This window comes from Tachypleus tridentatus, chromosome 8, assembly GCF_004210375.1.
Source record: "Tachypleus tridentatus isolate NWPU-2018 chromosome 8, ASM421037v1, whole genome shotgun sequence".
Classification (NCBI taxonomy): domain Eukaryota; kingdom Metazoa; phylum Arthropoda; class Merostomata; order Xiphosura; family Limulidae; genus Tachypleus; species Tachypleus tridentatus.
In genome coordinates, this window is record NC_134832.1 from 29,138,878 (window position 1) to 29,161,503 (window position 22,626).

The following is a 22,626-nucleotide window of genomic DNA, read 5'->3' on the forward strand; positions in this document are numbered from 1 at the left end:
ACGAGTAAAGTTGTTTTATTTTAATTATGTTCTGTAGATCCAGATGTTTTCACTTGTAAAACTAAAATGCACACCATTCTTTATTATGTGAAAGCTACTCTGAAATTTTTTCTTGTCTTAAAAAAAAAGAGAGTGAGAGAGAGATAGCTTACAGATATTCCATAAGCACTACTTTTATACGTGTTTTGAAATGTGCACTTTAAGACTAAAAACAAACCATGTAATAAGGAAGGGTTCAATACCTGTCGCCGTTGTTTTTGAATGTGGATTTTTTACAGCATCTCGAAAACAAATATTATCGAAATAACAATTGATACGTTAAAATAATGAAATCATATGTGGCAACTTTTCGATGGTAAACAGCTAAATTAATGAACGAAATAATGATTTAAAAAAGACAAAAAACACGAGACGTATCATCAATGCACAACGACGATGAATTTCTGTCATCAAGATATAAACAAAATAAGCAAGTCAGATGGGATAGGTTTTTGTTGTAGAACATTTTATTGGAATAATTTCTACAAAACAGTTGATATTTATATACTCTACAATAGACCTATATACAGTTTGTATCTTAAATTTATATTTCGTTTACCTCCTAAACATTAACATTTTACCTTGATGTAATATATATATATATATTACATATATGTAGATTATAATAACTATTTCTAAAAGGACGGAAATGTCAAAAGTACGACATATTGTGCTGACTTGCGTACAGGCATATTTGCTTTAAAATGAGGTAAATTTATTTTCTAACAAACCTGTTAACAGGTCTTATCTCTAAAAAGAAAAGAAGGACTGTTATCATAACATTGAACTAGATACCCATTTTGAAAATTGCAAACTTTTACATTTATTTAACAGAACAATAACTGTATAATATGTTAAATATTGATATTCAAATACAAGCACTTGTGTACCATAAACTTGGTTATGACATACAAATACAAGCACGTGTCACAAACTTGGATGTGATGTACGAGTACAAACGCTTGTGTGTCATAAAATTAGTTATGATATATAAGTACTTGCATGTCACAAACATGGTTATGATATACAAATACTTATGTCATACAACTTGGCTATAATATGAAATTAAAAATACTTGTGTGTCATAAACTTCGTTATGATAGACAAATACAAGTACTTGTGTGTCACAAACTTGATTATGATTTTCAAATACGAGCATTTATTTGTCATTGACTTTGTTATGATACACAAGTACAAGCATTTATGTGTCATCATCTTGGTTACGATATACAAATAGAAGCACTTGTGTCAAAGACTCGGTAATGATATACAAGTACAAGCATTTGTGTTACGAACATAGTTAAGATTTATAAATAGAACTTGTATGTCATAAGCTTTGTTATGATATACAAGCTCATGTGTGTCATAACTTTTTCTAATATATGTTATGATATACAAATGCAAGTACTTGTGTGTCAGAAACTTATTTATGATATATAAATACTAGCACTTGTGTGTGATAAACTTGGTTATGATATACGGTTAAAAGCACGCGTGTGTCATAAACCTGGTTATAATATACAAACAAAAGCATTTGTGTGTCACAACATGAATGTATATTGTGCTTTGTTCCCGATGAAAAATATAACTATAATTACACATCTGTTTGGATTCATTTGCTAGACTCGTTTTCTTTCACGGTAATATTACAAATATATTTTATTTATGAACTCTAGACTATAAAAATGGTTAAATTGGTTATCAAAATCAAAACCAATACGGACAACAAGGTTATGTATTGTTTTAACTTCAAAAATGGTTTGTAAGAGTGGAGCCAAATGTGGCTTACACGTATATCTATATATCTGTATATGATCATATTGGTCCATTTATTACTTATCATAAAATAATTTAGCGAGAATAAACAGTCAGCTAAAAGATAATTTTAATCATCATCAGATACTCAAGGCAAAGACTCTGTGTATATCTATCTGATTTAATATGTGAAGCGTAAATGATATTCGAAAAATTACGTTATGAGTTGCCACTTATTAACATAGAGATTATTTTTATGCTAGCTTTGTTCATGTTTCACACAGTAGTAGAAAACACCGAAATTGTTACTTGAAATATTGTCGTGTATTTTGAAGGGGTGAATTTCCATTACATACCAAATATACAAAACATAAATATTTAGCATTTCTTTAATATAATTTATTCGCAAGATAATTTTATTCATTTTTAAGACTAGGTGAACAATTTAATTCATGAAAATTAGAACATTATTATACGGCTGTAGCTAATTATACAGATACCCAGATCATATTCTTGTTTTTGTTGTTTATTTGGCTTTCCTCACTCTTTCATAGACATATCCCCATATATATATATATATATAGCTTTTAATTATATATATACACACAATTAAAAGCTATACCTTGAAACCCAAGTTTGAGCTTGGTAGAATATTGATTGACTCTAATTACGGTAATGAGTATGCAGTCACGTAAAAAAAATCACACTTAAAGAGCAAGGTTAGTCCTGGTTCTACAAGATTCACATAATAAAATTCCTGAATAGTTTATCCAGTTTCAGAGAAAATTACAAACTATTCACTAATGAGTTAACACACAACTAAATGTATAATATTTAATTTCCATAAATTTCCAAAATTTCATTGAATAATAAAAGTAGGAAAGCTGCCTCTTCGCAAGAACCATGAGAAACGTGTTTTTATTGTTGTGAAAGAGTAGAAATAAAATAGCTAATTACTAGCAGCAGATTAATTTGAAATGGATATTAGGCCATTTTCATACGACACATTAAACGATTTTGCTTTGTAGTATGAAAGTCTAGGATTTGTTCAATTCGATAAATATAAAAAAAAAACTTTTATTTTTAACAGTACACCAAACAGTTAATGAAATAATAAAATAAGTTGTTGGAAAGGTGAAAACTAAAAATAACAGTTCATCGATAATTACGTGTAATATTCGAAATAATTTATCGTTTAGAAAATATCAATGAAAGTAAAGTGATTGTTGTGTTTGTGAGATTACAAAATTCTGTTGCTGCTTATTTTTCTTAGGCCAATAGAAAGATAATCAGGAACTAAATTTTATTCGGGTAAAAAATCAACGAGAAAAATGTTATTATTATAATTCCATTACTTTGGCAAATACAGTTGATATAAATTTGATTTCGTATCCACCAAGTCTCACAACTTCGACAACTACAAAATAAATATTAAATTTGTTTTTGACAACAAATTAGTGTTCTAAAAATCAAGAATCTCTTTTGATTGTTTTTTATTATATATATATATATTTACTTGAACAAGATAACCGTCGATATCTAACAAACCACAAGCTTGGACCAATGAACAAAACCTGATATCAAATTAAGATTATCGAAGCTCAACAACATTGAAGCATCAGAGGTTCGAAAAAAAAAACGTGATGTTTCCTTGAAACAAAGATTTTACGACAAATCTCATGAATTTGCGACATATCTTGCCTTTATAGAATTGCTAACAGTAAACCACCAAAGCGTAACTAAAGCTTTGTTTCCGTTAAACTTTCTTTTTTAAATATTTCAATATAAAAAAAAACCTTTAGCTCAGTATATATTACTCATGTGCCACGCTATGTAATTGTTTTGTTTGCTTTGCAAAGGTTTAATAATATATGGGCATATATATATTTACCCAAAAATTCTTTTTACTGATGTACTTACAATAAGGGAGATTTTGAAAATTGACTGTTCTGTCTCGCGCAAGAGTAAGATTTTTTCAGCTAAATAACGCAATATGCAATAGGAAAGTGATACAATGATTGGGTAATTCGATTTCTGTGTCTAATATTGTTAACGAGTTTTTCTTTTTCAAGATATTCATGTGAATTAGAAAATTTTAAGAAATTGATACAGAAAAACTAGACGAGAATAATAAATTCTAAGTTTCTTGTTTTTTTTTACTTTTATCAGAAAATGTTAGAGAAAATTATGGTTACTTTCACTCCTTAACGTTAAAAAAAATGAAGATAAATATTATGAAAGAAATGTCCTCCAATTTTCTTTGAAAGTTTCATAATATTTTCATCATTCTATGACCCGAATTAAATTAACCTCTCTCAGATATAACGTCTGTTACATAACTTATAATTGTGTTCTAGGTATTTTGTTTTCAATATAACTAGCAAATAGGACTTTGGTGTGAACTGAAAATATATAGTTTGCTGTTATCAAATTACGAAAAACTGAAGACTAGCTACGTGTATACGCCAGAAAAGATAAGATATAATCTTATCATTATATATAAAAACACAGAAAGTGCTGTGGTATTAAGTGTTAAAAAATATTGCTCACTACAAAAAAACTCGGTAGCTTCACAGAAAGACAAACACTAAACATTTTCTTCTTACTTAACTTTTCACTTCTAAAATCCTTCCCAAATCACTATTGAATTTAGAGCAACAGAGAATAGAGGTTTTATTATTTATATTTTGTTCAATGATTTACCCATTTCGTTGTTTGGATGTTAAAAGTGTAATTTTCCGTAGGTGTGTTCAGGGCATATTTTTTTCTATGGAAGCGTCTTTTGAAGCAGACCCTCAAAGTCTATATATAAAGATGCGGACTTGAAGGCTATGCTTTGTTTGTCGTACGTTTAGATTCTTTGAAAATATCAGCGCGGCAACAGCTACTTTCACGATCAATGGACAGGGACAATTCTTAGTTTTTTGTTAGTCTTAGAAGCTTTTTTCCTTGCGCTTCTTTCGGTAGGTGAAGACAAATCGTCCTCATTGTTTTGTTTCGTTAGTTTGCAATCGATCAGAAACGAAGCGATGAGGGGTAGTCTCCATTTCCCTTTCTGCTTGGGTTTTGGCATTCCGAAGATCATCAGCTTGTAGAGACCAACGCGAAACGGTAGGATGGTAAAGGTAACCCGATTTTCATGGTCCTCTCGAAGAAGAATACTCTTCAGGTCCAGTTCCATACCGTCTGCATCAAACATTTGAGGAGTTATCAACATAGACGTGCTCATCTCCAGTGTTACCTTCCTTCGTCCACCCCACGTCACAATAAGGGGCCCTGATTGGTTTATTAGCTTCATGTTGAAATTAAAGAAGCTTTGTGTTGGGCCCCAAGGGACCTCGTTCAGTGGGTATGGCTGGATATATTTCCTTGCTCGTTCGCACTCCACGAGGAAAATGATGACACTGTGAAGCGTAGTGTCGTCACTCATCTCATTCTCCGGCTTGGCGTAGACCTTGAAGTAGTACCTGCCCTCTATCGGCGGAGAGACAACAAACGATCCGACCAAGCGGTCTTCTTTGAGCTGACAGAAGACGTAGTTATTCAGTGACGAGTTTTCAAGTTCGTCAGCGGGATACATTTTAAACTTGTACCGCATGGGCTCATGAGCTCCCAGTTTAATCTCGGTTTGTACTTTACATTTCACTGGATTTTGTGGGCGAGATCGTATTTTGAGATTGTATTGGAAGAAAAATGGTGTGACCTTCGGCAGAGCATTAAAATGCTCCAAAGTGATTGGCTTATCGAGCAGTTGCCACCTGAAATAAAACAAAGGAATCCTATAAAATACTGAATTATTTTATGTTTACGATAGAGCAAAGGCAGCTAGTTATCTTTATCCACAGCAAACTCTTGGGCTACTCTTACCAACGAATAGTGGTATTGATCGTATTATTATAACGCCCCAAAGGCTGAAACGGCGATCATATTTGGTGTGACGGGAATTCGAACCCGCAACCCTCAGATTACGAGTCAAGCGCCCCCTAACCGCTTGGAATCGGAATGAAACAATACCTTTATTATACTTGTCATTTACTGCTTATAGTAATAAAGACACCGTTACTCAGCTCGCTAACTTTCTAAACAATTGAGTTAAATGACAAGTACTTCACAGCCATTCGCAGAGACAACACGCTGAACTTTACATACACAATTTGGCCCGGCATGGCCAAGTGGTTAAATCACTCGACTCGTAATCTGAGGGTCGCGAGTTCGAATTCCCATCGCACCAAACATGCTCGCCCTTTGAGCCGTAGGGGCGTTATTATGTTACGGTCAATCCCACTTTTCACTGGTAAAAGAGTAATCCAAGAATTGGCGGTGGGTGATGATGACTAGCTGCCTTCCTTCTAGACTTACACTGCTAAATTAGGGATGGTTAGCGCAGATAGCCCTCATGTAGTTTTGCGCGAAATTAAAAAAACAAACATACACATTTGTGATTGTTTTCTTATAGCAAAGCCACAGCGGGCTATCTGCTGAGCCCATCGAGGGGAATCGAACCCCTAATTTTAGCGTTGTAAATCCGTATACATCTCGTTGTACTAGCGAGGGACCATACACAATTAATAATTCAATTGAGTCTGTTACAATTAAAAGTGAATTTGTTAAGAGGCGACAAAGAAGTAATACCCAAATATTTAAACCAAAGTAAGGCTTTACTAACGATACAACTCGAATTTATAGCTTTACTTTATGACCTGGAATCATTGTGCAACGTATGAAAGGGTACATTTATATTTTAAATGTAAAGTCAAACAGACAGAGGAAATTCCTGATACGTAGGGCTTGTTATTATATTCCATTGAATTTCTTTGGAATACTTTAGTGAAGAAAAAAGTATTACGTAAACAAACGTGCTATTTTTTATGCTAATGTCTTTAGAAAACAATGGCACTAAATGAATCATAAGTTAACTAAGCGAAATACACTACCTGCAGTAATCTTTCTCTAACTCATCGTGTGGAAAGTGAGTCCAAATTAAAGCCTCGGGATCTGTCAAGAAGAAATGTTCATTCAGCTTTTTCTGGAATTTTCCTGTATGATCTGTATATCCTGAGAAAGAATTGTAGAAGTTTGTTACAGTATACAGAATATTGGTTAAAAAATAAGAATATGTTAGTTAGGAACGCTTCAAAGATCAGTCAGCTGTAAACAATCTCAAAAAAGAGAAATTAAAGGTCGAATAACCCACCCCTGAACATACTCCAAAAGTATATGAAAACAAATGCAGCATAAAGAAGAACTAAAGAGAGAAATATAACAAACAGGTCAGCTGTAAACGTACTCCAGAAGTATATAAAAATCAATCTAAACAGACATCAGAAAGAAATCTTCAGACACTCCAACTGTTAAGAAATTTCTGATTGGTTAGTAAAGCATCAAAAACTGGCTGGAATATAATAGGTCAATCTATTCAGGCATACGCAACTTTAAAGGCGAAATATAACGCCATAACAACTATATAGAAACAAATGGCAACACAATACAGTTTTATTTTCCATTAAAATCTCGGAAAGCATACACACACACACACACACACACACATATGTATATATATTGAAATTAAATAAGTACATTTAATTGAAGTTAAATAAGTAAACAAAATTATGAGGAAGAACTGCGTTAGAAACATCAAATCCCACCCTCTGATTAGTTATATTATAACCATATTCGGTGACGACGAGAATTTGTAAGCTAAAATAAAACATGTTAAAATTAAACAAAATACGCTGAGTATTTGTTTGATAAAAAAATAAATTTAGATCCTACTTCCGTAGTCATTTACAAAACCTAGGATATTTTTATAACCCAATTATCTTTTCTTCTGTTTTTTTAAATGCAGCGTATTTTGTTTAAATTTAATGTGTTTTGTTTTGGCTTAAAAATTACGGTTACATATATATATATATATACAAACGATGTCAAAGTACGTTTCAAAGAAGGCATATATGAAATAGATGTGTTTAAATTAGATATGGTGAAAAAGATGGGTTTAAATGTGTATAACCGTAACTTCAAATACCTTTTAGTTTCTTAAGTTTATTCTATTCTGTTGTAGACGGCTGATGTTAAGATAGAAACAATTACCATTGGAAAAACATAAACTGAAACAGAATTAATAGATTCATGTGTTGAAAGTCAGTCTTCAGTACGAACTGTTTAAATTGAGTGGTAGGCAGATTGCACATGCGCAAAAAGCAAGATGATCGTTCGAAAAACTAACCATAAAAGTATGATGTTGGAAGCAGGTCTCTCAGGTGCAATGTTAATGTTCAGAACTATTACTGAAACGTTCAGTAAAACGTTATGTAGAATGTAAGTCCTTAGACGCAATGTTACAATTAAACACTATAAGTTAAACGTTCAGTAAAACGTTATGTAGAAGGTAATTCCTTTAGACCATGTTATAGTTAAACACTATTAGTTAAACGCTCAGTAAAACGATATATAGAAAGTAAGTCCTTTATATACGAAGTTAAAAATTAAGCATTAATATTTAAACGTTACTACGGTCCACTGCTAGTACAGAGGTATTTCTACGGATTTACAACGCTAAAAACAGGACTTCGATTCTCTTGGGTGGGCTCATCAGATAGCCCGACATGACTTTGCTGTAATAAAACCCATACATACGTTACTAAAATATTACTAAATTTGTACGCGTAAAAGTGCAATTTAGAATAGAGGATTCTAGCATATATAAACTTGTATTAAATCATTACAAAAACTGTTGAATTGTTTCCAAATTGCTATATTTCATCTCCCCTATATGTGTGTGTTTATGTGAATGGAACGTTTTTCTTCTAATTTGTTTTGTTTGTTTATAGTTAAGCATAAAGCTACACAATCGGGCATCTCTGTCGTTCTCACCACGGGTATCCAAACCAGGATTTTAGCGTTAGAAGCCTTCAGACTTAATGCTGTGCCACTCCGAATCTGTCTTTCGAAATGGAACCATTCATTAAACTTTGGCTAATAATGAGTAAAAAAAAAGGATTAATCACAAATAAATAAAGCAATAAGGTATAGCTTTACTGTGTGATTTACATTTTTCTAACGTACGTTCTCAATGACTGCCTTATATCTAGGGGTCGGTCATGAAGCAAGTCAGGGTATTGTACTGACTTTAATTCCGAACATTAAATTTCGTTGTGTTTCATCGAACTTTAAAATACTTTGTTAAACTGGTTCCATCAAAATCTTTGAGACGAATGTTACTCGTAATATAACAATGTATTTAAAGTGACAGCGAATTATTTCCATATTATTAAAGTTGTCTGTCGTCAGTTGCGTACATTTTAAAAGCTAACAATTATAAAAACTTCATCGCCCGTGATCGAAAAGTATCGGTAAAGCTGGAAAAAGTCGGAAACTTTTGATCAGAATATGTTAAGAACCAGCAACAACTTTGACCTGGACAGCAGAAATAGCACAAAGTCCCTGAAGTGGCATTCAAGAGCCAAGGTTTATCCCGTTATTGTTAAAGTAAGAGGAACTGATACTATACTTCCTGTCAATAAAACTTCGACGTCAAGTGTCACGGGAACTGTTACAACACTTTTGTCACCATGGATACTTTTGGAGCTCTACTCTACTTACTACCAATGAAATGACCTTCAAAACTTCTTCACCAAATATTAGAGGAACTGTTACCACACTTTCTATCAGCATAGATACATAACGCTGGACAAATTTGATAAAAATGAATGTAATTTTTGTTATTAAACAAACAAAAGGAAAGCGCAGTGTATGTACCATAACTTTTTTTTCTGGGAATTACTTATTTTGGACTGAACACGATGGATGATCTTGAAATAAGTATCTTCTCGACGATCTCCAAGCAGGAATGAGTTTAAAAAGTATATTTGAATTCAACAGGTGAATTCGATTTCTTTGTTCAATCAACGACATCACCACGTGATCAGAGGATTCATTGGCTATTACATCAGTTCGGCCTGGTATTGGAATTAGTGTTGATCCTTTCACCCTGGATAATATATGTTATTGCAAAAACCTTTCAGGCAACACAGACATTGACAGAAGAAAGTTTATTTACACGTTTGTCGTAGTACAATTAGCAAGTTAATTTTTGTTGAAAATGAAAACGTCATTTGCGAACTTAAGCCTATAAGTATAACTGTGTACATATGATAGTAGCTTGTAGCAAGAAGTAAACTAATTTGTAATCGTTAGTGAACAGGACATTGTATTAGAATAGGAAGAAAAAGAAGCAATTAAGACAAGCCAAACTCAACAACTTTCCGGACCACGTGTTTATTCTAAAACTGCAAACAGAGCAAATAAAAAATATAGAATTCCTACATTAGTAAAGCAAGTAGAAAACATACGATAAGCCTGCATATTACGCTAGTGCTATGTTTTCTTTCAGCAAAGGCCCAGCATGGCCAAGTAGTTAAGGCACTCGACTCGTAATCTGAGGGTCGCGAGTTCGAATCCCCGTCACACCAAACATTCTCGCCCTTTCAGCCGTTGGGACGTTATAATGTGACGGTGAATCCCACTATTCGTTAGTAAAAAAGTAGCTCAAGAGTTGGCGGTGAGTGGTGATGACTAGTTGCCTTAACTCTAGTCTAACACTGCTAAATTAGGAACGGCTAACGCAGATAGCCCTCGAGTAGCTTTTCGCGAAATTCAAACCAAACCAATCTTTCATCAGGGATACTTTATGGGCCACTAGTGACAAAAAGTGGTCTTATATAAAAATTCTTTATTAAATATTAAAGTAACTGGTATCACACTCTTTACCAGAACGGATACTATGTGATACTAACTTCTGCCAGCTATTATACCTCCTATCAATATGGATATTTCATCAAAGTACATTAGCCTAGTAAACAATAATGTTCTTTTTTTTTTTTCAATCCAATGTATAAGGAGCCGATGATGTATGTATATCCTTTTGTTCTTGCATCTGAAATGAAAGGGATCAATTTGGCATCGTGAAAAATGGATATTATTTGTGCTATTTTTACTCACCAAGAAATGCTTTGTTCTAACCTTTTCTATCGTTGGATGAGTCCTTTTGAATTATTTAATAAAAGTAATACAAAGTGCAGTCCAATTAACGATAACAAATTCGTCTTTTTTCCTACAGATTAATATCTTTCGTGCATAGTTGTAGTTATAAGTTCACATACAGTGATTTCACTTTTAACAGAAATTTACTCACTAACAGTAAGTATTACGACTAATGTACAAATGTGCGAAGTTCAACAATTTCACGGTTGATCAATTAAGTAACTAACATATGCAACAACTAACACAAATCTGAGTATTTCACTAGCATCTCAATCACTGAACCAAATGTAATTGACTCAATGCTTCACCAATTCTCATGTTTATAATTTAGCTTTCATTTTATATATTTCGCAAATTCTCTCGATCAGTCACATTCAAGAACATTCTAGGACTACTTTTACTAAATTACTTGGTCTTAACGCAAACGTATGATTTAACATAATGAATTTCAGCGTTCTAGACTCTGGTTCTGTTTGAGAACAAAATCTGCACGCGCATAAACTTGTAATTCACATGGGCATGGAATTTGTCATAGTTCTAACAGGTTTACACGCCTTGATTGGCTGTGCTACAGTTGTCAGCTGCTCAAGCCTCAACAAAGATACTTGAGGACTTCATTTCTTTCCATCGACATCACTTTCCAAGCAAACAAAAATACTTTAATCTGACGTACTCTCAGTCGTGATAGCTTTTCTTGTAAATGCAGTTCGTATTCAGAGGTGTTACCGTTAGATACAGACCGGTTGCAACTTCGTAAGGTCGCACCCACACCTACAAATATGAAATTCCACATTAAACGAGTAAGTCTTCAGCGTCACACATGATTCAACATTCTCATCAACAACCCTGTAGTCAACCACCAACAGTATGGTTAAAAATCTGCAATGGTGTACTAAAACCCCTCATCCCGTCAGCACTACGACCCGACGAAACAGTAAAGCCTTGCACCATTAATAAAGTTGTGATCGTAAAGTTGTCTTCTGGTCGTGATGTTTCCATCATGTTCATCTTGTTTTTGTACAGCAAATGAATAGTTGCTGAAACCTTCAAAAGCAAAGAAACTTAATTGCAAAAATATCGTGACCACTACATTGTGTTTCTAATGCAATCTAAACTTAATTTACTTTTTTGGGCATACGTGTTTTTTTTTTTCGTGTTTCCTATTGTTTTAAGTTGAAGTAAGCATTTTAAATAAAGAACAAATCTGAGAACTTTTAGTCATTACGTATATTAACTAAACAGCTGGCATTTTCATTTTCCCTACGTATATACTGCTATTACTGGTGTACTAGAAAATCGGGTGGTCTTAGATATTGTTATTTCATGTAACAGCTTTCTTCTTTATCACCCTATTATCTTTTAAACCAATAAAGTCCTGGCATGGCCAAGTGTATTAGGGCACTCGACTCATAATTTTAGGGTTGCGGATTCGAATCCCCGTCACACAAAACATGCTCACCATTTCAGCCATGGGGGAGTTATAATGTGTCGGTCAATCCAAATATTTATTTGTAAAAGACTAGTCCAAGAGTTGGCGGTGGGTGGTGATGACTAGCTCCATTCCTTCCAGTCTCAAACTGTTAAATCAGGGACGCCTAGCGCCCCTGTGTAGTTTTTCGCGAATTTAAAAAACAAAACAAAAAATGAGAAATTTCGAGCACTTAAGTTGCACGTGGGATTTATAACTAGTACAATGAATAAAACTGTGATCTCATTCTTAACAGTGGAATGAATGTTTCAACGACATACCTTCTGTCTTAATAATGTTTTTTTTTTCTCTTTTCTAGAAATGTTTTGTTTGAAATGATTTATTTATATTGTAATATGTTTGGTCTGAGAAAAAAAAATTGTCAATTTATGGAGAAACCGAATATAACGGGTAGAATAAGTTGATTTCACGTTCAAAATGTAATTCCTTGTCTTTAGTGCAACTTTAAATGATTTTAGCACTAGTAAGATATCGATTGTTAACGTGTTGTACTTGTACCCTAGTGTACTAACATTACAACAGCTTCACAACAATTTACCATGTTATTTTTTATATCCCTACCCAAACGAAAGGAGTGCTAATTAAACATGTAATCAAGCAGTCCAATTAACGTGATTAAAGTCTATCTGAAATAAATAAAGAGAAAAAAGAGTTTAAATAGTGTAGTTATGCTGCTTTTATGACATAAAAATCTCTTTTGTGGTAAGAGAAGACTATATTCTTTCGAAAATGATAGTAGTACACATACAGTTGTAACAAAAAAAAAACGTAAAAAATCACACTTGTAGAAATGTGAGGAGTTGATACAATAATAAAGGCCCGGCATGGCTAAGCGTGTTAAGGCGTGCGACTCGTAATCTGAGAGTCGGTGGTTCGTATCCCAGTCGCGCCAAACATGCTCGCCCTTTCAGCCGTGAGGGCTTAATGATGTGACGGTCAATCCTACTATTCGTTGGTAAAAGAGTAGCCCAAGATTTGGCGGTGGGTGGTGATGACTAGCTGCCTTCCCTCTAGTCTTACACTGCTAAATTAGGGACGGCTAGCACAGATAGCTCTCGAGTAGCTTTGTGCAAAATTCAAAAACAAAACAAACAATAATAAATTTATCTCATTTATATGAAACGATTACATATCTGTTGTTCACTGTTTTCCCGACATGCGAAGTGTTAAAGTCGAACTCCCGTTTCTATCATACCTTTTGTTCTTTAAAGAGTAACTCAAAGTGTACTGAAAAAATAATAATGTGCACTCTAGAATTATCAAGAAAACGACTTACTTGTCCCTGTTATTTCAAAGTACCCATTAAAATTTATCAAACACTGAGTTGTATCCTTATACCAAAATTATACACAAATTAGATTACTTCAACTAATTGTTTTTCAAATAACTTCTTGTTGGTGTATTTGTATACATTTCCATGTTTCGAAAGGGAGTGCAGATACGAACACACGGTAGAAAAATGACGTCATGAAGGTGGTTTAGATTGATTTTTTTACGATTTCGTAAGGCAAATTAGTGGTTTTGAAAATACAGCCAGTACAGAGAAGACGATTATCATAACAGACACTTTTACATCGAACACAGGAATATTGCCATGACAACACAATTTGATTACCACACAGTTCTAGAAGTGATAAAAATTGTCGAAAGCATGAATGTCTGTGTTTCATTTCGTTTTTCTTCTGTAACGCTCTGTAACGCAAAGCTACACGAGAGATACCTGTGCTAGTCGTTTCTAATTTATCAGTGAAAGACTAGAGAGCAGCAAGCTAGTCATAAACACTTACCGTCAACTCTTGGGTTTCCATTTTACCAATGAATAGTGTATTTGACATATTTCATAACGTCTCCACGACTGAAAGGGCGAGCACGTTCGGTGGTTCTAACCCGCGACCAGCAAATTGCGAGTCGAGTGCCTTAACCATCTGGCCATGCCAGGCCATTAAGTTGAGAAAGCATTATATTTTGTTTGTTCGTTTGTTTTTAGAATTTTGACGCAAAGCTACACGAGGGCTATCTGCATATATATACCCTACACAAGGGCTATCAGCACATAGCTATCTCTAGTTTTGAACTGAGACTAGAGAAAGTTGTTCGTTTTTAGCATAAAAGTATTCAATCGGCTATCTACATTAAGTTCACCGTGAGGAACCGAACCTTGAATTTTAGCATCGTAATGTGTATAAACCCCGGGCAGCACGTTAAGAGGAAGGTATCTAATCAACCTCACTCAACGCCAACCACTGATTATTCTTATTTAATCAAACAATGGAATTAGACTGTTTTTCTTGGAGCATACCCATGGCCCGAAAGTTCGGAATGTGTTATTGCTACAAAAAGACGCGAACTATGAATTTTTCATTCGCACGCTACAATATATACATACACACTATATGGGTAAAAATAGAAGAACGCGATTCAGTCAAATAAGGTCACGTGAATTTAGATGTGAAGTAAAACGTATGCTACATTTACAGATAAACACCTCTCCCATTATCAGGTTTACTTTTAGATATATAACAATAAAAACAAACAAAGCATTTTAATATTTAGTTTCTTATCTGGATTATGAAACAGATATATTTTCTCCAAGGCAGTACAAAATTCCAAGTTTTCCATAGCAGTGTTAAAAAAGATTAAACAGGGAACATGATACAGGTCTTGATCGTGTTCAGTGTGTTTGTGTATTTGTATGTTTTTCTTATAGCAAAGCCACATCGGGCTGTCTGCTAAGCCGACCGAGAGGAATCGAATTCCTTGAATTTAATGTTGTAAATTCGTAAACTTACCGCTGTATAAGTGGGTGCCCGTGTTCACTGAACCTACGGCATGCCTAAAAAAATGTTATTTTTTAGTTCAGTTTACCAAAATGGACCCATTATTTTGTCACTTTAATTTAAAATTGTCTAAGAATTTTTAAACCACATTTGTTTACCTTTGTGAAATTAAAATAATTAATGTTATCTATATGTTATTAACACGACGCGGAAAAAATTTCAACTAAATGTTCTGTACCTGTTCCCCAGGTGGTATCAATTAGACGCCATGCACCAAAAACAAAGATGGCGTTCCACGCATGCGTCACGTCTTCTCCAGGGTGAAACTGGTGGCCTGGCCTATAATCGTGGCCCTTGGCAAACCCTTGTAGTGTTTTTACCCGTATGTTGGCGAATCTGAAAAAAAATAGCGAGAAAATATGTATTGTGATAGTCTATGTCACAAATTAAACGATAACAAGAACGTCAAAGAAACATTTTTCTTTTATACAATAATATTACATAATTATCAAACGAGATACAAATATAATAAACGTATTAAAGGCCAGTTTAACCAATGTATTTTTTTTCCATTACACATTACATAAAGTTTGTTTGTTTTTGAATTTCGTGCAAAGCTGTTTGTTTGTTTTGAATTTCGCGCAAAGCTACTCCAGGGTTATCTGCGCTAGCCGTCCCTAATTTAGCAGTGTAAGACTAGAGGGAAGGCAGCTAGTCATCACCACCCACTGCCAACTCTTGAGCTACTTTTTTACCAACGAATAGTGGGATTGACCGTCACATTATTGCTCCCACCGCTGAAAAGGCAAGTATGTTTGGTGTGACAAGGATTCGAACTCGCGATCCTCAAATTACGAGTCGAATGCCTTAATCACCTAACCATGCTGGGCCATTACTTAAAGTACTCTGAACAAAAGAGGTAACTGGATAACCAGATACCTATAAAAAAAAAGGAGATATAAAATAGGATATTTAGACACCTAATAATTTTAGGAGGTGTTAAAATTTTCAAAGTTTGGCGATATTCATAGAGCAAAGGTGATATATGAGTAAATTAAACTGGTAATGTGGTAGGCCTGCGGCTGCTTCTCCTTGTCGGATTTTTGGTCTTATAGACTAGCGAGGGTCAGATTCGCTTGGATCTATCATAACTGAGTAAAGGACAGGTTTGAATTCACTCACGTGGTTAGTTTCTAAGCATCTGTGTTCCAGATAGTATGACCATTAAATCATTTCCTCCTTAATAATGTTATTTATTACCAGGTAAATGGATTCACCGCTGGGTCCAACGATAGCCAATAGTTTTATATTCTATCACACAATAAAGTAAATTAAATTGGTAATGTATTAGGCATATATATATATAAGTCTTTTATATGCTTATATAGTGCTGTACGTGGCACATATCTGTTGTAAGTACTGTTTTATTTTACAATAAACAAGTAGCGTCTAAAAATCTTACGCGGTCATTTTTAATTGTCCAGTATCCAGTTGTCCTGCATTCTATAAAAGTAGCCATCGAAATTTGCTGATCTAACTTTGTCCTTTCTCTAGTAGAATTTTCATTTATGTTGATAAAGAATATCTGTTTTTTAATAGATACGTTTCTTTGTATTTCGAAGAAGCAACATCCAACTTTCGAACTTTGTAGCTGCTATCTAGTGAGGCTAAACAACATTAGAAACGCGTAGGTCTTCGGTAATAGGTATATATTAATTCGTTTTGTCCATTATGTGCCAATATAAACGCATGATGTATAACTTATTAAAATAACTATCTGACGTTGTCTTAACGGTAAAATATGTTAAGTCAACAATATTATTCGCATATAGCTTGTTTGTTTTTGGAGCAAAGCCACATTTGGGTATCTGCTGGGTCCACCACAGAGAATCAATCCTGGGATGTATCGTCACAAATATGGCAGTGCTCCAACAAGGGAACTTATCCACATACAGAGAACAAAACCATGAACAAACAATTATTTTACATTAAATCAGAACAAAAATCACAATAGTTTGACAATACGGATGTTACAACATCATAATATCACAAAATGAAATTATAATGAATTAAGCTCATTTTACTTTACTTTATTGAAAAATTTAGCCAGATTGGACAAAAACGAAATAAAAACACTTTTTATGTTTGTGTGTGTAAAGGTATAAACATATTCTATTATTCCTGTTGTTTTGTATACATTAACTCCTTTTGGATTCTTCTGAATTTTTTATGTATTTTTTAAAATAAAATACCCATGAATAGAAGACAAAAATTAAACCCTACCTGCACATTTCACTAAATAATTTGCAATAATCTTTGCAGACCCCTTCTCCTCTATGCAATACTTCCTCCGCTGTTAACCGTACGTCTATATATTTCCAGTTGTACCTGTATCAAAAACACTCGAATAAAATATCGTACTCTACTTAGTGTTACTGTATTACTATTAACATCAATATCATTTATCAACCTATTACCAAACTATTTCAATATTGTTTATTTATGAGAAGACTGTTGATAAGTGTTATAAAAATTATTCCAACCAGCGCTCTGCCTAATAATCAATATTTATTTGTTTTACATCATAATTATTTAACGTAACATTCAATTCAGTCGCAAGCATTCTGTATCAATTCTATTGTAAAAATTGTTTAAATGACATGCTTTTAATAGGCACGGGAAATCTGTACGTACTTAAAACGTTTGGTTTCGTGATTTTTCGTGAATTGCGTGACATATTTATGTTGGTCTTACATTCTAAAATAAAAAATTATATTACAGTTGGCAGACCTTTACATTTAGATTAAAGAAATATTATTTTTGACATGATAGGGAACAGTTATCAATCAGAATATATTAACACACATTCATAAGCCTTAGTTTTTATTTTACCTTGGATATTTCGAAAGATATTTGAAGTGTATTTGCAGTTACAAAAAGCTTTTGGGTTGTATTACAACCGAATAGTCATTCAAGTAACATTTTCCTTTGATAATCCAGTTACAAGCAGAATTGAAACGAAAGTTCTTTTACATACCAGATGACTATTCTATTAACTGAGCTGAAAGGGTTAATTCATTCGCTATTGCTTATAAAATGTTTTTTTAATAATTCAAACTGTGACATACTAATAAACGATTGTACTTTTTTTTTGCTTTGCATTTAATAAATTTTACATAATAGAACAGAAATACCAAAAATCATTAGAAACGTAAAAAGTACTAACAATGTTTTGCAACAGTTTTCAGTGATGATTCTGAAGAACATTTATACTACTTACGCTAAATAGTAATTTCCTAAATGATATATATTAAATATATCAATATCACAAATATTAGTATCCTTTATGACAGCTCAGGCGATTAAGGTGCTCGACTCGTAATTTTAGGATCGCGGGTTCGAATCTCCGTCACACCAAATATGCTCACCCTTTTAACCGGGGAGGTGTTATAATAAGATGGTTAATCTCATTATTTTGTTGGTAAAAGAGTAGCCCAAGAGTTGGCGGTGAGTGGTGATGACTAGCTGCCTTCCCTCTAGTGTTACACTGCTAATTTATGGACGGATCTCGTGTAGCTATGCGCGAAACTCAAAAACAAACGAACCTTTATGACAGAGTTTCTGATAAGTATTCAAGTGTGAGTAACCAATGAAATATTTGCCGACCCATTCTATTGAACTAACGATAGTTAGTGACGTCAGGATACTTCAAGACTATCATTTATTGTGAAATATGATTATCATCCCTTAGTAACGGTTTGAAGGTTGAAACAAGACTAACGAGAGGAGGACTCAGCATACCTCCGCCACGCAGCTTTGATCTTATTCGGTTCACAAAAAGTATGAAAATATGTCTGCATGACCGTCGTTATGAACCCAAACGGACTATTTTTGGTTGTACACTGAGAAATAATATTCTACTTATGTCCCCCAAATTTCTTCGGAATTTGGTCATTTTTGACAATTGTGTGAAAAATCGGTCCACGTGTTAATAGATCGTTTTTTTGTTTGAATTTTCTGGACTTTGACCATTGACTGTGTCCATCCAAAAATAATTACTTCTAACTTGGAAAATGGTACAAATGTATACCAACTTTCGTTCAAATCCATTCATCCATTTTCGAGAAATTCTATTGACAAACACGCACACATGAAGGTGAGAAAACAAAATCTCCGTCCACCTTCGGTGGTGAAGATAATTATCGGAATATAATTTTGTGTGTTTTAAACACTTCTGATAAGAAATAATGTTTGAGAACTGAATAAGAATGTTTAAAAAAAAGAGAAAAAAAGATTTTGCAACCTAGCGTAATATTTATCACGGATGTTACATCATTATTCATAGTTTTATTTCCAACAATCATCAAGGAAAATCAAACGTTTTGAGAAATGTTGAGCAATATAACAACTGACCCATAGAAACATTTTCCGCCTTGGTGTATAAAGCTTTAAACAGATGTAATATGGCGTTATTCTTAACATTCAGATAGTTCTCATAGTACCATGCACAATCCACATGGTAAGTACTTACTGTGGAGTTGTGGCAAGGATATGTTATTAATATTACTATTAGAGTGCAATTACTAATTAACTTGCACCCTAGGCTTCGTCTGTCGTCTTCAAGGATAACATAAGAAGGACTGTTTGTAGTAGTAGGGACCAAGATTCAGTCCTAGGTTTTTCGCTAGAAACGTTTTTTTTTTATTTGAATTATTTCGTTATACGAGGGTTATATGCACTAGCCGTCCCTAATTCAACAGTGATAAACTAGTTACACCACTTACCGCTAACTCTGAGGCTACTCTTTTACAAACAAATAGTGGGATTGATTGTGACTTTATAACGTTCTCACAGCTTAAAGGAAAAACATGTTTGGTAACGGTAATTCGAATCTGCGACTCTCAAATTGCTAGTCGAGCATCCTAACCAACATGTCCCCATTAGAAAGGTGAGTGATATCCAATCTACTGAGCTTTCATCGTTATTAGGGTTTCAAACATTTAATTATTTGGGTGTTATAAAAGGAGATATTAGGTTGTTGGTTAGATAAATGAAAAGAAATTCTTTTTATCTTTCTTTTGCCAGATGGTTAAAGCGCTCGACTCGTAATCTGAGGGTCGCGGGTTTGAATTCTTGTCACACCAAATATATTCGCTCTTTCAGCAATGGGGACGTTACTAGTTGGTAAAAGAGTAACCCAAGAATTGGCGGTGGGTGGTGATGACTAGCTGCATTTCCTTCGCCTTACACTACTAAATTAGGGACGGCTAGTGCAGATATCCCTCTAGTAGCTTTGCGCGAAATTCAAAACAAACAAACAAACTTTTTTTTTGCGTCTCGTTCATATTCCATTTTTGAATGCTATTGGGCTTTATTGTATGCTCTTCTATGATTCTATGGACTTTTGCAGTTTCATCTGTAATCCAGAGTCATCCGTGTCTGTTGATGTGAGTTTTGTTAATCTTTCTGTTTCTTCAATGCAACTGGAAGCCTTATTCACAATGAATATTGCAAATGGTATTTTCCTTCTCGAGTGAGTCTCTGTGTGGGTTGTTGGTGTGTACTAACTGTGATTGTATTACGTTGGAATTTCTGAATGCTCTTTACATATTATGTGTACGTTTTCCAAGAGACTTTTGACATTACGAAATGTAGATGTGTGACTTTAATTTTCTCACTTTTAATTATTGTATAACTTTATTTTTTGCTTTATCAAGCGTTCAGAGTATCCATAAAGGTTTGCTTGTTTGTAGGCTTGTTGTAAAACACAAAGGTAGACAATCGTGAGCATTGAAACTCAATTTTTAGTGTTACATGCCCTTAGAGTTAACGCTGAGCCACGGGGGTGCAAGGAAGGTCTTAGTTTTTACTATTATCAGAACAACAAACAGTCTATGTTCTGAGGACTAGGCAGTCTTGACACCCGTTTTTATTGTGTTAGGCTGGTTTGATTTAGAGTTTTTAGAGATTTTTACTAGTAGTATCAAAATTACCGAATGGTTTACAACTGTTGAGAATCATTTTTGCTTTTTTTCACCTATTTAAATATATTTCACCAAAAATACCTCAGGTGTGAAAAGAATAGGGAGCAGTCATGAAAGAATTGAGCATGCGATCTGAAGGAATGAAATCAAAATTGGCAGCCAAACTGGTAGCTATCCTTATAGTAGTGATGATAATTTTATTTTAAAAAAAGTATTAATTCATTACTTAGCCAGGATGAGTTGATTTGTTTTGTTTTGTTTTTTCAACTTGGGAAATGATGATGGATAAAACAAAATACGTGGCCTTGCTAGCTACTAAGAAAAGTTAGGAAAAACCGCTGCTATATTTTATCGGTAAAATAGCTGATCTGAGAGACAAGAGCATAGAAAACAAAAGGTAACGGTAGTTCAATTACCCCCACCAACAACACCACCGGAAAAGGAAAAGCCAAAAAATATTGTAATTTTATAATGGCTCTCCCACAAAAAGCATGAAAAATACTGACATATTTTATTAAGGCAATTCTCCTTTGTACAGTCACGCCTACAAACAAAACAGCCTTCTATTAGGAAAAGTATTAATTCAACATAAGCTATTAAAACGTGTACGTTTCTTAAAAACAAGTAGGCTTCTCAGAAACTTCCACACACATTGGTGTTCAATTAGGGTAATTAAGCATTCTTACATCCATTCAATCTAATGTTAAGTTTTGATAAACAGGCGCATGAAATATTGATAATTCTATTAAGATAAGTAGTCCTCCTGGAAAAAAACACAATAATGCAGTGTTACTATTATTTAAACCAATGATCATAACATCATAACATACTTGTGAGGGTAAGTCGTTTTCTAGTTGTTTGCATGGAGTTACTTTTTTGGGTTTCTCGACCCACAGTAATCAATGTAGACTAAATAGGTCTGGTGGATTCATTTAAAATAATGAATGACATTCAAACATAAAATATGACAACATAAAGCGTTTACATCTAAAGTCTTCGAACACATACAAAAAAAAAAGGATAAACTCACGTGACGTTACTAGCTATCCACCTGAAAAAAGCTCGTACTTTCTGCAAGTCATTTTTGGCACCTTGTGTCAGATAGTTGACAAGATTTCGAATTGAAGACCTCGCTGATTCTGGAGACTGAAATAAATAAATTTATAAAGGTTTAGTCCCAAAGTATTTCTATGTGATTTTATATAATCAGTTTAACTTGTAAAATTTTCTTACAATAAAATGTTTGACAAATGTTCAAACTTCAGTTGTTAATATTTTAGTAAATATGCATTGCCATTCTCTTATTTCTTATAACGTTAAACCTTATAGGTGATTCACCGTTACCTTAAGGACAGATATTGCAGTATGTTACATCAGTTTCACTGTAAAATTTACACATGATTCACCTGTAATTTTATGGCAAGAAATTTATTTTTGTAACCGTTATGACGTATTACACCGTAAAATTTACAGATGACCTACCAGTGCATGGTGTAAGTAAGAAATGAAATAAAGACCCTATAACCCGAGAGATTTCCAA

At 33.8% G+C, this 22,626-nt stretch overlaps 1 protein-coding gene across 1 annotated transcript in view; it reads right to left on the reverse strand.

The window, feature by feature from the left end:
* Positions 1 to 564: 564 nt before the first annotated feature.
* The window catches only part of LOC143222061 (kyphoscoliosis peptidase-like), a 71,793-nt gene continuing 49,731 nt past the window's right edge, over positions 565 to 22,626 (reverse strand). The window contains exons 3-7 of the mRNA XM_076447916.1: positions 22,117 to 22,232; positions 17,386 to 17,490; positions 15,341 to 15,498; positions 6,729 to 6,849; positions 565 to 5,552 (exon numbers count right to left, since the gene is read on the reverse strand). Of these exons, the coding sequence (XP_076304031.1) occupies positions 4,691 to 5,552; positions 6,729 to 6,849; positions 15,341 to 15,498; positions 17,386 to 17,490; positions 22,117 to 22,232 (1,362 nt within the window). The 3' untranslated portion in view covers positions 565 to 4,690. The remainder of the gene's footprint in view (positions 5,553 to 6,728; positions 6,850 to 15,340; positions 15,499 to 17,385; positions 17,491 to 22,116; positions 22,233 to 22,626) is intronic.